The sequence below is a fragment of the Somniosus microcephalus genome, chromosome 19 (genome assembly GCF_052327205.1).
Source record: "Somniosus microcephalus isolate GS21.2 chromosome 19, FLI_Smic_1.0, whole genome shotgun sequence".
NCBI lineage: Eukaryota > Metazoa > Chordata > Chondrichthyes > Squaliformes > Somniosidae > Somniosus > Somniosus microcephalus.
Window position 1 is genome coordinate 36510787 of NC_141005.1, and position 18323 is coordinate 36529109.

The window sequence follows — 18323 nt, forward strand, 5'->3', positions numbered from 1 at the left end:
ATTTAACTTGTAGGCCATGGTGCTGAAACAAACAGCAATACTGTAGTAAAGCCACTCAAACTCTCAGGCGTAGCTTTATGAGACAGCTACCTGTGTGTGTCTTTACCTTTCCTATGAAGAAAAGGTTGTATTTCTGTTGGGTATCCTGAAGGGGAAGACTTCCATTTGGAGATTACTGTTTGGATACCTTTTAGTATTCAGCGTATACTTGTTGAAAACAAATGATCCTAACAGTGAATTATGAGTTATCTCTTTGTGTTGAAAAATTAAGCTGTTGAGAAGGGATTTTTGTTTGTTGGTTAAAATCTTTTCTTTCCCCTCCTTCTCTTTCCCCCCCCCCCCCCCCACCCCCACTAGTCTAATGGTTGGGATCCCAATGACATGTTCAGATTTAATGAGGAAACCTATGGAGTGAGATCAACTTATGACAGCAGTTTATCTTCGTATACGTAAGTATACAGATTTCAATAAAGACTTTGGGTAATTATTTTTTCCCTAATTTATAAAGCTATTAAAGCCTTCTGTATAACTTTATTAATATATTGTGACCCAGCTCTTTGTCTTCAGGTTGAAAATTGGATGTGAATAATTCTGTGCAGAAAATTGGCAGTAAATCTGCAGAGTTTCTTCATGATTTTGTTTTTTAAAAAATCAAATGGTTTCTGTAATAAAATGCTTAACAAGTTGAGCACAAATCATATTTAGTTAAAGCTGCTCAGTATTTTTATTTTTATTTATATATACTATAATACGGAGCCTTTTCTGCTGCCCAGTACATCTGTGCAGAGCTTGGTTAGAATTTCCAAATTGTGATTTATTAATTGCTAGTTTCAAGTTTTTGTCACCAGTGTCTGCTTTATCAGTTTTAACTTTGTTAATGCAAATTCATTTTCCTCCCTTTTTGCTTCCTCCCTGCATAAAAAGGAGTAATAATTAAATTTTATCCGTGTTACTTTTCCTTTTTGTTTACTTTCTCTCCTCGCTTCCCTTATGCTTTTTAATATACTTTTTACTTCATCTTATTCACATTTAATTGGTCTTTCATTTTCCATTGTCTTTATTTGCTGTGGTTTCTTCTAACTTGTTTTTTTATTCTCTTATTTCTCGCAGGGTACCTTTGGAAAGGGATAATTCTGAAGAATTTTTGCGACGGGAGGCTAGAGCAGCTCAGCTTGCTGAAGAAATTGAATCAAGTGCCCAATATAAGGCAAGAGTTGCGTTAGAAAATGATGAAAGGACAGAAGAGGAGAAATATACTGCCGTACAAAGATCTCCCAATGAAAGAGAGAGCCATGGTGGCAACCCCAGGTACTGTCACACTTCTAATCTGGAATATCTAAATATAGAGTCTTCTCCAAATTGTTCAAACTCTTTTATAAAGGAGACAATTTAAAAGGAGATCTGGGTATAATTCATTTAATGATCTGCCTGCTAAGATGGGCAAGATTTGTCATAGAGTGTGTGTGTGAGAGAAATGGCTAAGAGAACAACACACTGCTCACAACTGAGCAGAATATTGTGTTGATATGCCAAAACATGGCATCACTGGGTCACCAAAAGCAACATTAGTTTAGTTTGCCAGGATCATTTTAACAAACGGGGTGTTTCCACTCTCATTATGTAAGGGTTTCATTAAAATGTTGCATGATTCACAAAAGAAGGATGCAGTTCTAGATCTGGTTTTCAGAAAGAAGGACAAGTAAGTGATCTGAAGGTATGAGAACACTATGGAAATGGTGACTATAACCAAATTACAGAAAGAAAAAGTTGAGCTAACGGTTAAGGTGACATAAAAAGGGACCTATCCCAGATTAATTGATTTTAAGAGTCATGTGATGAATATAAGGGAAAATAATTCACAAGAAAAGAAAGAGAAAAGACCTTTCAGTAGACTTTCTAATAGCTTGGCTCATCCAGTGGACAATATAACTTCACACATTGACCCATCCCTAGTAAGTATATCTCCTGGTAGAGAGTATGAGTAAAGAGGGAATGATGAATTTATGCAAACATTGGTTAAACCACAGAGTACTCTGGAGTTTTAGGCACCTGCTTATAGAAAGGACATTAAAGACATAGCGACCATACAACATAGATTGCCAGGGCTAAGAAATTGTAGTTATGAGGAGAGACATGAGATACTGGGACTATTTTCACTGGCGCAGAGAGGAAATTTAATAGAAGTTTTTTAAAATTATGACTGGTTTTGATTGATTAGAGAAAGACTCTTTCCTCTGGTTGGGGAATCGATGTTGAGGGGTCTTCAATTTAAAATTAACACTGAGGAGAAGGTTTAGGAAAAATTTATTTCAGCAGGGGGTTGTTGGAGCATGGAATACTTTGGCCCAGGAAGTGGTTGCAAATTGGATAAGTATTTTAAGCAGAGGTTGGTTAGAAGGCTATAGGGAGAGAATAGGGCCATGGGATTAGTTTTGGATTGCTGTAGCAAAGAATTGACAGACATGATTGGCCAAATAGCTGTCTCCTACGCTATGAACTTCTACGGTTCTGTGGAATTGAATCCGGCGTACCTTGGCTGCAGTGTGTAGCATCTACAAGATGCACTGCAGCAACTCGCCAAGGCTTCTTCGGCGGCACCTCCCAAACCCGTGACCTCTTCCAAGTAGAAGGACAAGGGCAGCAGGCGCATGGGAACACCACCACCTCCAAGTCGCACACCATCCTGACTTAGAAGTATAGCGCCGATCCTTCATCGTCGCTGGGTCAAAATCCTGGAACTCCCTACCTAACAGCACTGTGGGAGTACCTTCACCACACGCACTGCAGCGGTTCAAGAAGGCGGCTCACCACCGCCTTCTCTCGGGCAATTAGGGGTGGGCAATAAATGCTGGCCTTGCCAGTGACGCCCACATCCCATATGTAGTGGCGCTTCTTAGTTTCCAAACAGGCAGCCACTGAGCTGTGGGGCTGTTAACAACGAGTAGACGCGTGTCGAAATAAAACGTTCCCAAACGTAGCTTTGTCTTTTAAACACTTTACTATAACACTTCACAAACGGAATTACAAAGCAAACACGTATAAACGAACACGGTCAAAAACTGTATTGCTCCAAACCTCACAACTTCTGCCTCCTTCAGCCACGTGGAGTTTAAACTGTAAAATGGCTGCATACCATGTGTGGCTTAGGGACTGTACCATTGTGGCAAGAATGAAGGGGGTGTCTCGGACTATACTACTGGAGCAAGAAAATAGGGGGTTTCTTAATACAATAAGTCAATCAGGTAAATTAACTGTATTCTATTTAACCAATATTTTAAAGTATTTTCTTAAGCTTTTATGGCTCTTACACCATAAACAAATTTTTAAATAAATTAGTATATGGAAAGAGTTATTATCAAGGATATAGGGAAAGGGCAGGGAAATATGATTAGAATGGATGTCTCCAGTTGATGAGCTAGCACTGACACAGCTGTACTGGGTAAATGGTCTTCCTGTGATTCTCTACTTCCAGATTATTACTCATAACTGATTTCTGTGGAAGATCTATCTAAATTTAAAGAATACATTTTTCACCTCCCCATATGGGGTTTCCTTTTTAAAGAGTGTCAAACAGTGTGAGAAATATGGTTAATTATTATAAAGTTCAACTCTTAATTTTTTTTCTGTACAAAAGATGCTTATAACCAGCAAATTAGCAATGCCATTTGACATGAATATAACAAACACTGAAGAGGTACAATCTTCTTGGCAATTCTAGATAGCACTTAATATTGTCATACCATATGATGATTCCCTTATAGCCAGGGAAGCAACTGAGGATGCTACAATTGGTTTCTGTGCAATAGGTTGGAGGAGGATAGCCAGTCAGGATCTTGATTGCTGTTCGGCAATCCCTGCTGGAAGTGTATGTGTGTGAACATTGGGTGAGGACACAATCTGTCTCTGCTGTAATGCTCCCAGTGGTTGAATGACCACTGTCACTCACTGTCAATAATGGCAACTGGGGGGCATTTGGTGCCTGTGGAACTATTGGCTCTCTCTTGAAGTTTACCTTCATATATACGTATTTTAATTGCTTTTCAATTTGAGCAGTTGCAGTATTTGTTAAATTGACCTAAAGATAAAATGCATTTGATGTTTTTTTTCTAGAGAAAATAAGTACATTCCACCAGGGCAAAGGAACAGGGATGTAATGTCTTGGGGAAGTACACGACAGCATTCACCAAGGATTGGACAATCTGGTTCAGGCCCACCACCTTCCCGGGCTGGATCTCATACACCGGATTACAGTCCTAATTCTGGAACAGACCAAAGAGTTGTTAATGGAGGCAAGTATTTGTATTTAATTTAAGAAGGAGGCACTTGTCAAATATGTTGGGTGCATGTGGTCAGTATAATCGAAAATTTCAGTAATGCAGCTGTCAGTAGCGCTAAAAAGTTGGCCAAATTCTTAAATGGGCCTTTTATGTCTGGTTCAGTTAAACATCCTGTGTCCTTCAAAATGTGTGTTGCAGTATGTATTGAAATTCTGTTAATAAAAAACACACTGATGCACTTTAGGCTTCAATTCTGTTTGCAGTGACAATTGTGCACTCTTTCAATGTTGCACTGCTCATGCAACATATCGTATAATTCCAATAATGCTTTTGTGTATGTTTAAATCTGGATCAGCCTAAAGAAAAAGGCTTGTTTGATTTTCATTTGGTGGGTTCAGTCCAACTCCACAATAGCCACCTTTTATTGTTTGGTGTATATAGCATATATGGTGCCAGAGAGATTTGAAAGTGTGGATACAACAGAGAGAAGTTTATTTTTAGCAAGAGTATTTATAAATACATAAAATGAACATAAGTATTTTTTGTAAATGTAGATGTTTTTTGACAAAAATTTGACAAATTTTTGGGCTCTTTGCTTGCAGGATAAAAGTTCTCCACAGTGTTTCTTATTGATTGTGTGTGGGTTCTTTTATATCCTAATATTTAACATTGAGCTCATTTGTATTCAATTATTAAAAAGTGGATTCTTCCCTCCAATGAAGCTGCTTTGTAAGTTTACTTAATATCTAATTATAAACCACAAAGGAGTTTTAGCTATAGTCTTCAGATATAAAAGCACACATGGATTCCTCTACTAAATGTAGATTATTTTACTGCCCACAAATGTAATATGCTGCAAAATATTTCAGTATCAACTGTTTGGATTATTCAGCATTTGAGAGTTGGTGCACATGCATACTAGAAGTTGCTATCTAACATTTGTATTGACCAGGGCAATTGCTGTCCAACTCTTCTGCACAGCAACATTTCAAACCTCCATTTATCCCACAGCTGACTCCATTTGACATGATCAGTGTGAATTGTAGCACAGCTGTTAGTATAGCTGAATCTTAAAAGCAGGTAAATTTTCCGAACAAAATTTGCTTTTAATTAGACTTGGATTTTCTCAGGAATTCACTGGACAGTATCAAGGGTTGAACATATAGGCAACAACAGAAATTCTTCAATGAAGTTGAAGTATATAGTCAGGTTTTTAAATGTTAATGAATATTATAAAGGAACTAAAAATGTTGTGAATTTTAAATTTGCAATTAGTAATTTAAATCTTCAGTTTCTATTCTAATATTCATAATAACTATGCATCTGTATTTAAAAATATCACATTGATGTCAGACTTTGAGGCAGTATGGCTTCCATCCCCAGAGTAAGAATCAATTTATTGAAAAATAAATACACCTGGATTAATTCTAGTAGTCCACTTCCAGTAAGAGAATACTGTGTGGCACAGTAGGTTAACTCGCTGTCATTTCATCTCTAGGAACTGCATTTCATCCAGTCAGGCCAAAGGGCTGAAAGGCCCTTGTGAGCTTAGCATTTCTTGAACCAGTTCCCACTGGCTATAGGCCCACAGTACAACACTACGCAGAATTTGGCCACTTTATTTATGTATTCCACAAAGATGGCTGATTTGGGAAATAGAAAAAAAATAACTTGTGCATTTCTGCAGGTGGAGTTGAGGCATATTGAGAGAGAGAGAAGTAGATAGAGCTTTTCTTTGCATTTGGTTATACCAGGCCAGGGAGTGCTCTATGTTGATAGTAAGATTCTGAAATATGGTGTTCTATTCCCCCTGCTGGCATTCTTGGCCTTTATAAGCACAAAATTCATAGTACAGTAACTGTTGACTGAGAGTTCTTCCTTTCCCACTTTTTTTTATAGCTTCTAAATATTCCTTTTTAGCAAAACAAGAAGAAAATGTAGATTCATCACCCTTGCAATTTACACTAAATAAACCTTTGTGCTTAATTTTTTTGTAATTCTACTTTTCTAGTCAATTGAAGGAACTGGCAATCCCTATTCTTCATTACGTACCTATTGAGATAATTTCTCAATGATGCCCCAGATTCCTGTGTTGGGCTCGACTTACCAAAATTATAAATATCTCTACTAAATTAAGCAACATGGATTTATTTTCTTTACAAGTCTGCTTGCAGTGACGATTTTGTTTCACAATCTGTAGACGCAGCATTTCTGAAACTTAACTGGTATGAATTTCGTGCATATTTTAACGCCTCACATCAAGTGGGTGGTGGGATACCATTTATGGAAAGTGCCTCATAGCAGGGAACAAATTCAGATTATGACCAATTTATTAAGCATGCAAGTCTTGCCGCACATCAGAATTGACATGATTGCTTTCCAATTGCATCGTAATTCTTCCATTTTTGAAGAAAAATCCTGAATTTTTTATCCCCTGAAAAGCCTAGCTAAAAGACATCAATTTTTACAAAATGCAGGATATTACCTTTTTTTCCCCTTGTGCCAGTACACTGTATATTGGAATGCTTTATTTTCTTTTGTGTTTTTAAATGTAGCTTGTGAAAATTTTAGTGCGAAGTTTATTATAAATATTTACTGTCTTGTAAAGTGTATATAATGTCATTTTCTGTTACTTGTATTCCCATATTTTTCTTTAGTTTTTACTTTCCTTCATATCATTTGTCCTGTCAGGTGTTCCCTGGCCATCGCCTTGCCCATCTCCTTCCTCTCGCCCACCTTCTCGCTACCCGTCAGCTCCCAACTCTCTTCCACCTCGGGCAGCCACTCCTACCAGGCCGCCCTCCAGGCCCCCCTCACGGCCTTCAAGGCCTCCGTCTCACCCCTCTGCTCCTGGTTCTCCAGCTCCTGTCTCTACTGTGCCTAAACGCATGTCTTCAGAAGGTACCACAGTTAGTCTGTCCATATGTATGTTTGTTTAATTTCTTTGTTATATAATATTACAATTGTGCTTTTGTTTCTTAACCTGCAACATGTATGATGTTTGAAAACTAAACAAATTTAATCCTTCTAACTTGCCAGTTACATTGTGCTTAACCAGCTTTCCTTAAATTTATATTTTTATTACTATAAGTAAACAATTGTATAAACTTGTATTTGAGAAGATAACATGAGATGGTGCATGGTGCTTACACAAAAGGTGACTTGGAAAAAGTAATTTTCTGAAATCCAAAGGGATACTTCTGACTTACAAGTGGTATGTAAGGGGGTTATTTTTGTGTGGCACCGATTCTGAGACATTGTCATTTACACCACGTGCAGGCTAGTTTGTTGGTGGAGAGGTGGGGTGGAATAACAGTAAACCTTAAATGTCACAAACAATTGCAAGTGATCTGAGATCATAATGGCATTATTAGACTTATAAATGACCAGTCCACAATCGTGTGCAGTTTTAACTTTTTAAAAGGTGTTTCCATGGGCATTTTTTTAAACAGAATTAGCCATTGTATTAATGTTTAGATACTGTGAAAATTTTTTAAAGAATTTAATTAAAAGTTGCATTTCCTTAGCACCTTTCTTGTATCTTCTAGCACTTTATGCAGTGAATTACATTGTGAACTGCTCTGACTGTTAGGTAGGCAATTTGAAATACCCACTTAATGGCAGCCCCCACTGTAGAAATCTGAACATTTCCTCAAGCAGGGATGAGGGTGTTAACTGGCTGGCTAACTACAACAGGCCTAGTTTCAAATCAAATCAGTGAGCACAGGTAACATCCTGTCGGTTACATACAGAATATAATACACTAGGGAGCGTGTGTTAGACAATTACCTTGATTGTAATTACTTTATAGGGATTTGGGCGATGTTGTCAACTTTGAGCTAAAGCTGCTTTCAATGCACTCCTTGCTGTTTTTATTGTGTGTAAAGCTGCATTCATTTATAAAGTTAATTTCTTGAGGCATTGCTCTGTGGCTGCTTGAGGGGCCAATTTGTATGGCAGCTTCATCACTGCATGTTTTCGGCTGTTTGAAGTTGACACATCTTAATGTAAGAAACGTTTATTGAAGCAAATGACATTCAGAAAGTTAGTGTTTAAAAGGTCTAATGATGTTTTATGTTTCAAGTGATGATAAACATTTGAAGATGGTTAATTTGCCAATACAGGTAGACTATCCTTTATCCGAAAACCTCGGGACCAGCCGAGTTTCGGATAAAGGAGAATTTCGGATTTCGGGCGGGGGGTCGTGCGCACGACTTACGCTGACGCTCAGCGTGGGGCCGGCGGGGTCCGCGGGGGGGTCGGCGGTTGTCGGGGCCGGCGGGGTCCGCGGGGGGGATCGGCGGTTGTCGGGGCCGGCGGGGTCCGCGGGGGGGTCGGCGGTTGGCGGGGTCGGCGGTTGTCGGGTCTGCGGGGGGGTCGGCGGTTGTCGGGGCTGGCGGTTGTCGGGGTCGGCGGGGGGTCGTGCGCACGACTTACCCTTTATCCGAACTTCCGAAACCGGAACCCTCTAAAAACCGTTCGTTCGTACGCACGACTTACGCTGAACAAAAAAACCTTCGGTTTTTAGAGGGTTTCGGTTTTCGGAAGTCCGGATAAAGGGTAGTCTACCTGTAGTAATAAGAATACTAAAGTAACTAGTGGGGTGCCACAGGGATCGGTGCTGGGGCCTCAACTATTTACAATCTACATTAATGACTTGGATGAAGGGACCGAGTGTAATGTAGCCAAGTTTGCAGATGATACAAAGATGGGTGGGAAAGCAAGTTGTGCAGAGGACTCAGAGAACCTGCAAAGGGATATAGACAGGCTAAGTGAGTGGGCAAACATTTGGCAGATGGAGTATAATGTGGGAAAGTGCGAGGTTATACACTTTGGCAGGAAAAATAAAAAAGCAAATTATGGAGAGAGATTACAAAATGCTACAGTTCAGAGGGACCTGGGGATCCTTGTGCATGAAACACAAAAAGTTAGCATGCAGGCACAGCAAGTAATCAAAAAGGCAAATGGAATGTTGGCCTTTATTTCAAAAGGGTTGGAGTATAAAAGCAGGGAAGTTCTGCTACAACTGTACAGGGTATTGGTGAGACCACACCTTGAGTACTGCGTACAGTTTTGGTCTTCTTATTTAAGGAAGGATATACTTGCATTGGAGGCAGTTCAGAGACGATTCACTAGGTTAATTCCAGAGATGAGGGAGTTATGAGGAAAGGTTGAGCAGGCGGGGCCTATACTCATTGGAATGAGAGGTGATCTTATTGAAACATACAAGATACTGAGTGGGCACGACAAGGTAGATGCAGAGAGGATGTTTCCCCTCATGGAGAAATCTAGAACGCAGGGAACAGTTTTAGAATAAAGGGTCGTTCTTTTAGAACTGAATGAGGAGGAATTTCTTCTCTGAGGGTTGTAAATCTGTGGATTTCTCTGCCCCAGAGAGCTGTGGAGGCTGGGTCATTAAATACATTTAAGGTGGAGATAGACACATTTTTGCAAGATAAGGGAGTGGAGGGTTATGGGGAGCGGGTGGGGAAGTGGCTTTGAGCCCAAGATCAGCCATGATCTTATTGAATGGCGGAGCAGGCTCGAGGGGTCAAGTGGCCTATTTCTGCTCCTATTTCTTATGTTTCTTAAAGTAACACGTAGGGTTGTGGGTATGTATAACAGCAGTTGACATTTGTACTTAAAAAAAAAAACAAAGTAAAACCTTGAACAGTACCACAGTATAACTGATTTTTCAGCAGATTGCTGAGGAATAAATCATATGGTGTGTATTGGAAACCATTTAAAGGTATCCTTGCATGTAAAAATCTAATACCCCATGTAATTGGTTGTGGGGTAACGCTAGGATAGGGAGTGGAAAATCAGCTTGCAGGAAAGTGCACACGTGTGCAGTAGGTGAGCATAGGATTGGGCTCAACTGGAAATGTAGCTTTCCCACCTTCAAACAGGCAAATAGGCTGCTGTCACTCGCTGTCCAGATTCACACATGAAGAATGGTCTCCTGGGTGAGGTAGCAGAAGGCTGCTGGCATTTGTGAAACTATCCCAGCGTAAATTATTGCCTCTGGGATAACCAGGGGGAAAGAGATGCCAAATCCTCTGGTCCTGATCCTTGTGTCACAGGCCTACTCTGTGTGGGCTGTGGAGTGCTGTACAGTGTCTGTTCTGATTAAATTTGGCGGTTTACTTTTCTATGTACAGTACTTGCATGTTCCCTATTTTTTCTATATATGTGTACTAATTAAAGTTACCTATTCTTTTTGTAAAAGTGCCATATCTGTTCTTTCCATATCATTTTGTTTACTTTAGCTCTGTGGATAAAATTTGGTAAGCTGTTAAATGAAGTGAAAAGTCCAGATCTAATTTTAGCAGGTGCCAAAATGAAACTGCATTTTATCCTAATACTACTTGTTGTTTGGGGATGTGAAGAATAGACAGCTATGCAGTGAAAGGAGGAGCTATTGACTATTTTGATTGATCATTATAGTAATATTTGTGTGGTACAGGATTACATTTAATGTAGATAATATTGGTATATGGTTGACTTTGCACACGTTACAAGCTGGCAGTAGATCAGTTTATAAATAGATTACATTACTCATGTAATCACCTATCCTAATTCTCTCTTGATGTGCAATTAGCAAAACATGAGTTCCATCCATCGATGCTAATGCATAGGTCATTGAATTTGACAAGGATCTGATGATCGCATTTTGTGCCAATTATTTTGCACAGACTTTATTCTTTTATCAAGTACATATGCTAACACATATCCTCACTAACAGGGAGGTGTTTTACTGAATTACTATACTTGCAACACTGCTATGACTCAGTGTTTGGGCACAGCATCATAATTATAGTACTAAACATGATAACAAAATGGTTCCAAGCCTCCAAGTTGCATATGCCAAATGCCTTGCAGGAGCAACAAGAAAATCTTGTATTTGTATGGCATGGTTAAATTCAGAAGGCAAGTAGAGTATTCAAAACTACCTCAAGTCTATGAGGAGCGCCAGAGCCTTAACTCAAGTTTAATTTGTTTTGCTGGCTACTTGTCTAGCGAGAGACCACAATTTCCAATTTTTAACATTGCATATGATGAGATCATGCTCAGAGTGCACATACTTGCAATGCATGCTGACTACTTGTGCTAAATGCTCCTCCCCTCCTGAAGGAGTTGATTTTTAAATTAAGGTGTGGTTCACACATTTCATGTTTTGAGTCTTGACAGTTAGCGCTAGCAGGCTTTCTGGAGAACATCACAGTCGAGCCTGATCCTCTCATCATTCAGCGTTCATATATGTACTTTCAGTAGAGCTAACCGTATAGCAAGTGAGAATCCTGGCTTTATATAAAAAAAAAAATTAAAAAAAAATTCCTTTCCCTATTGCCTGTACTCTGGCCATTTCAATTTCAATTTTATTTGTCACATAACCAAATACAGCAAGTGAAATCCAGTCAGTGAAATGCTTTTTTCTTAACGAGCCGAGCGCACCAAGCAGCAAAGGACACTTAGCTGCCTGGTACGCACGGAGCCCGCAAGGACGGCAGCCATCTTCATCGGCGCCATCACAATAGGGTCTGCAGCATCCTATCACCGTGCTAACTCGGCGAGGATCTATAAGACAGACTTAACCTCTCAGCCATTCGGTTAGGTCCCTACTTCAATTTTTATGATAAAACTAAAAGCTGAAGAATCAGTGGGAAATATTGTAGCTGAATCCTATTTGGTTATAAGTACAGTACAGGAAACTTTGGTTTATCCGGAGGTTGTATGGCCGGAAACTTTGCTCTAACGGCAGAAATCAGCAGCCATTTTAGTTAGGTTTTTTTCCTTCTCCTAGCATTCTGTTAACAGGAAGGCTCTGGAAAGCGTCTTTGGAGCTTCGCAACAGCTTCAGAGACGCTTCAAGGTACGGGCCGAGTGTTTACGAGCTGTTGCTGAGCAACAGTGTTTGTTGTCAAATACGGAGATTTTCATTTCCGTATGCTTCAACGTTGACTTTGTATGTCCGGCACTTTTGATAGATCGGCAACACGCCGGTCCCATCGGTGCCGGATATCGGAACTTTTCCTGTATATGGTTTTAATCTTTTTGTTGAAATTTACATTCTTTGCAATTGTATGTCTATCATAGAGCACTTAAAAGCATCTTGAACTGTGTGTTACATTAGTGGACTGATACCACAGCATGGCCTGTGATTTACAGACTACAAAAACAACTTGCATTTATATAGCGCCTTTAATGTAGTAAAATGTCACATGGTGCTTCACAAATAATCAAATAATATAACTACATATAAACAAATGGTGAGCATCATTGTTTACAGACATTTAAAATAAGGTAAGAATGATGGGCCTTTTAATCAATCTAACTTGTTTAGGTCCATATACAAGAGCCATCCAGGTCATTTTCATCTCCCTTTTCCCTCAGTGTAAAGTTCACGTCTCTCTACTCCCTGCTGACGGTTAGATGAAGTAGGGTGGGAGGAGGCATGTGCGGAGCATAAACACCGGCATAGACCAGTTGGGTTGAATGGCCTGTTTCTGTGCTGTACATTGTCATTCTATGAATTAGGAATTTGTCTAATTATTTTTTGAATGCTTCAGACGAATGAATTCACAGCACCAGGTAGCAGTTTCCTAAGTTTTGAAATGAGAAGTAGTCCTTAATATTTCATTTAACTCAGTTTCCCTGGCTTATAATGTATCCTGTACTTTTTTTTCTGGTTCATCACAACAGAGGTACAATATACTGATCCTCTCTAAGGTGGAAAGGCTCTTTTCATCAGTTCTCAAACCCTATTGTCTGGATCCACAGTCTAGAATTCCCATTTTCTAGTAAGCTAGAGGGGTTTACTATTGGCAGTCTGGTACTGACCATTTTCCCATGTCAAAAAGTGATCCATTTTTTTTTTTTAAAAGAGCATGCAGAATGTAGTTAATAGTTGTCTAAAATGAAGAAATTGTTCCACTGTGAATGCTTAATGGGGATAGTTTTAGCAGACAAAAATCAAATTGTGTCACATCAGAGCAAAGAACTCCATTATTTAAAAGCTCACAATGTAAATTCCTAAGGGGTTAAAGTTTTCATTGCTATAAATTCTGAATCTCTTAACCTCTGGTATTATTGACAGTTGTACATGTATAGAGCAAAAATTGGCTATTGTCTTATGAACTACAGTAATTTGCTATCTTTTAAGTACACTAATACTACAGGTCACATGTCTACATAAAAAATTAATTGGCTATGACTGCATAGGTATTCAGAAGCTCACTATAACCTAAATTTGGAGATTGTCAGTCTCCCTATTTTACTTGCCACCTGCAGTGTACTGACGTGTGTTATGTTTTGTTTTGTCATCAAGGTCCTCCACGGATGTCTCCGAAGGCACAACGTCATCCTCGACATAGGGGTCCCTCTGGTAGAGCTGGAATGTCTTCAGGTTCAGATTTCATATCCCACAGTGTATCTGGAGAAATTTCTGCTCCTGTACCTCGAAACAGTCCTTCAGGAGGGACTTGGTCATCTGTAGTTAGTGGAGGTAAATCTATCTAAGCTTAAAATGTTTGAACTTAAATCTGGTGTTTATGGCTTTTTACAAAATCCTGAGGTTGTTTAATAACAACAATAAGAACTTGCATTTAGATAACACTTTTAATGTAGAAGAACGTCCCAAAACACAATCCGGCAGAAATGGATGCTGAAACATAGAAGGAATTATTTTTGGAGGGGTGATCAAAGGCTTGGTTTTGAGTTGTGTTTTGAGGAGGGTCTTGCAGGAGGCAGGGAGCTGAACATGTTTAGAGCCAATTCCAGAACGTGGGGCCCAGACAGCTCATGGGATGAGCCGAAGAGAGTGGGAATGCACCAAAGGCCAGAGTCAGAAAAAGGACAGTTCGTGGGAGGTGGGCGGGAATGACGAGAGAAAGGGGTGGCTTGTAGAGCTGGAGGAGGTTACAGAGATAGGAAGGGACGAGGCCATGAATGGATTTAAACACGAGGATGAGAATTTTATATTGGAGGCACTGGGAGACAAGGAGCCAATGTAGGTCAGCAAGGACAGGAGTGATGATTGGAGTGGGAATTGGTGTGGCATAGGATATGAGCAGCAAAGTTTTGGACGAGTTTACGGAGGGTGGAGAATGGGACAGTGGCTAGGCGAGCATCGGAATTATCGAGCCTGCAGAGGACAATTGCATGGATGAGCGTTTGTGGCATGAGAGCTGATGCAGAGGCGCGAGCAATGTTACGAGGCAGTCTTTGTGGAAGTATATGGGCCGGGAGTTCAGCTTGGCACTGTATTAGACTGAGAGATAGCAAACAGTCTGGTTCAGAATGAGACAATGGCAGGGGAACTGATTGGAATCGTAGCAAGGGCAGGGGAACTGATTGGAATCGTAGCAAGAGTACAGAGTTTGTGGCGGGGACCGAAGGCAATGGCTTCAGTCTTACTATTGTTTAACTCCTCAGTTAATTGCAGGTCATCCAAGGCTGGATGTTGGTCAAGCAGTTTGACAGCACACAGGCAGTGGTGGGGGTCCAGGGAGGTGGCTTCGAGGTAGAGCTGGGTGTTGTCTGCATACATGTGGAAGCTGACCCCATGTGTGTGGATAATGTCACCAAGGGGCAGCGTGTAGATGAGGAATAGGAGGCAGCCAAGGGCAGATCCTCGGGGGGGGGGGGAGGGGCTCACGAGATAATGATGTGGGGTTAGGAAGAGAAGCCTGGCTTTGATTGGATAGTCGAGTGGAACCAAGTGAGGGCAGTCCTACAGAGCTTGACAATGGAGGAAAGGGGTTTGAGGAGGATGGTGTTGTTGACCATGTCAATGACTGTAGAGAGGTTGAGGGCAAGGAGGGATAATGCACCAATGACGTTGTTTAGTGCCATTTCAGTGCTTTGGGAGGGATGGAAACCTGATTGGAGAGATTCAAACATGGAGTTGCAGGAAAGATGAGCGTGGATTTAGGAGACAACAACACGTTCAAGGACTTTGGAGAGGATAGGGCGATTGGAGATGGGGCAATAGTTTGCAAGGACAGAGGGGTCAAGGGTGTTTGTTTTGAGGAAGGGTGATAACAGCAGTTTTGAAAGAGAAATACTGTAGATAGTAACTGATGAGATGGACCATTTACTATGTTGGCTAGCATTGGGGGCCAGAAAAGGAATTTGGATGGTCAACAGTTTAGTGGGAGCAGGGTCAATTTAAAATGTTCTGTTCTGTAGAAAGTGAAGTTCCAGCCAATACTGGATGTATGTTTCAGTGAACATTGCAGTGTTTTTTTTTAAAAGAGTGTTTGTATACAGTGCATTCAACAGCACATTAAGCTCTGTAAAACTGTGGACCTATTTTAGTTTTGTTGTATTTTAAAATTCAGGGATTTTCTTTTTCAAATTTAGATGACTATGTAGTACAATTGGTTAGCACACCTGAATTTTATTGCAACCTAGGTTATTGAGATGACTGCCCCCTGAATCGGCCACTCCAAAGCTACGTGCAATCAATTAGGACAGATTAAGCCTCGTTCCCACTTCTACATAGCTTTTAGAACAAAGCTGCCTATAGTAAAGCACTAAATTGACAATTGCACCGTGATGTTGTACGGTTGCAATATCCAAGCTTTTTCCCTCATGGGTGTCTACTGTGGAGCCTCAGGGACAGGGGACGACTTTCCCATTTATGCTTAAAAACTGGGTGGTGACCAAAGTTGCATGGGAAGGGAACCGCTGGGCTGTCCGTTCCTATTTTAGGAAGGACCTCAATTTAAAATTCCTGCAAACAAAAAATAAATGTACAGAAATCTGAATTTAGAAACAGTCAGTGATTTTATTTTTATATTTATATATTCTATCCACTTATTTTGACAAACACTTCTGTCGACAAAATTAGAATGGTCCCCAACGTGTCAACATAAATGGGTAGGACTGTATTTCAAGTTGATTTTAACAGAACTAGGTGTTCTGATTTAGAATTTATCCATGAATGAGACAAGTGCTTAAAATCTTTCCTGTCCAAAGATCCAGGCCCACTAAATTCAAACAAGACAAGTAAGAGATGCAAGTGCAAATTGCAGTGAGTTCCTTGGAATTTGACAGCTGGGTAATTTAGGCACCCCTGGCATAAATGAATAAATAGCTCTGGTATGTTTGGTACAACAACAGCTTGCATTTATGTAGCACCCAAGGAAGCTTAACTTTTGAACCGTTTTAAATGTTGCCATCGTCTTCCTCAGGGATTTTAGATTGGTTTAGTTGGAGGCCACTCAATGTAGCTGTGCATGCTGCATTGAAGGAAACGGGCACGAAGAGCTGAATGGCCTTTTCCCATTTCATTGGTTCTCTGCTCCTGCTTTTCATTGATTGAATTTCATTCCTCACTTTGTTTTATAATTACTCTTAAACTATTGTAATCTAGTTACTGAAAACGCCATTTACTGTTTGAAAACCGTGTAACCCATCAACCATTAATCTCTGAGTCTAGAATACTTTTTTGTAATTTAGATGCACCTTGTTACTTATGGCACTAATGTAATTTGAAACTGTAATGCTCTTTCTTTGAAACTTCAGGGTCAAGTTCCCGTTTATCTCCCAAAACACACAGACCACGATCTCCCAGACATAGTAACCAGCCATCCCAGTATAATCCTGGAAATGCTTCAAGTGGAATGATCCTATCTTCTCCTCAACCTGGCACTGTCCCAGCTGAACCTTTAGCCATGCCTGCTACTGCTGTATCTCCTACACCAGCCAGCCCGGCTGCCAATAGATCTGTCACCCCATCAGCCGAAGGCAAGTTATTTATTTTCCTGTTCTGCAAGTTTTGTGATATCCTTCCATCTGTACATAGAACCAGAGAAGATAGGAGCAGGAGTAGGCCATTCGGCCCCTCGATCCTGCTCCGCCATTTAATGAGATCATGGCTGATCATCCAAATTCACTACCCTATCCCTGCTTTCTCCCCATATCCCTTGATCCCTTTAGCCTTAAGAAATATATCTAACTCCTTCTTGAATATATTTAATGAATTGGCCTCAACTGCCCTGTGTGGTAGAGAATTCCACAGGTTCACCACTCTCTGGGTGAAGAAATTCCTCCTCATCTCTGTCCTAAATGGCTTACCTTTTATCCTTAAACTGACCCCTGGTTCTGGACTCCCCCGCCATCGGGAACATCCTTCCTGCATCTAGTCTGTCTAGTCCTGTTAGAATTTTATAAGTTTCAATGAGTACTGTAATGTTACATATCACTTCTGCAGTGTTGGATTTTATAAATTTATTTTGATTCAGTAAGACAATTTGATACAATTTTAGTAATTGACATGTTTTTTCTGTTGGCAGCAGGGCTAGCCTTAGCATACGTACCAACTTGGAAACTAGCAAAAGCTGACCCAACAGCTTTAGAAAAGGTGACCACTTCAAAATGGCCCTCTAACATGTGAAAACAAATAATTCTGCTGGAAAGATGATGCAAAACCTTGGCGTCTTCTTTGACCCAGAGATGAGCTTGAAACCCCACATAATCTGTCACCAAGACTGCTTGCTTCATCTCTGCAGTATTGCCTGCTTCCTCTCCTACCTCGGCCCCACTGCCACTGAAACCCTTATGTGCTGTTGTTGACCTCTGAACTTGGTAACGCATAACACCCTCTCATTTCTCCACCCTCCATAAACTGCAACTTGTCCAAATCTCAACTGCCTGTATCCTGTCCATCATCCCCATCCTCACTGACCTATGCATTGGCTCCCTGTACCCCAATGCATTGTATTTAAAACCTATTTCTTCATATCATCCTACGGTCTTGCCCCACTAATCTTTACACCCTCCACTCGTATCCCCTTCAGCACCCTTTAGCCCTTTAATTCCGGTCTTCGCTTAGACCCCACCATTGGGTGGCATAACCTTCCGCTGCCACCATCCCACATCCTGGAACTTCCTCCCTAAACCCCATCGCCCCTCCGCTTCTCTCTACCTTTTTAAAAACCTTCTCAAAACCCATCTTTTCAACTGTGCTTTTGGTGATCTCTTCCGGCCCTCGCAACATGGCTCCATATTGTTGCTCTATCCTCTTTTATTTCTGCCCCC

The 18323-nt window shown here is 40.5% G+C and overlaps 1 protein-coding gene across 6 annotated transcripts in view; it reads left to right on the top strand.

Annotated features, from left to right (window-relative positions):
• Positions 1-18323, top strand: part of atxn2 (ataxin 2) — a 104106-nt gene that overhangs the window by 62293 nt on the left and 23490 nt on the right. For 5 of the 6 annotated variants that reach the window (XM_085961555.1, XM_085961557.1, XM_085961558.1 and 2 more), the window contains 6 exons: positions 358-449; positions 1111-1308; positions 4111-4289; positions 6969-7178; positions 13606-13782; positions 16809-17030. In XM_085961555.1, the coding sequence (XP_085817681.1) occupies positions 358-449; positions 1111-1308; positions 4111-4289; positions 6969-7178; positions 13606-13782; positions 16809-17030 (1078 nt within the window). The remainder of the gene's footprint in view (positions 1-357; positions 450-1110; positions 1309-4110; positions 4290-6968; positions 7179-13605; positions 13783-16808; positions 17031-18323) is intronic. The other variant, XM_085961559.1, reaches the window with a different exon arrangement.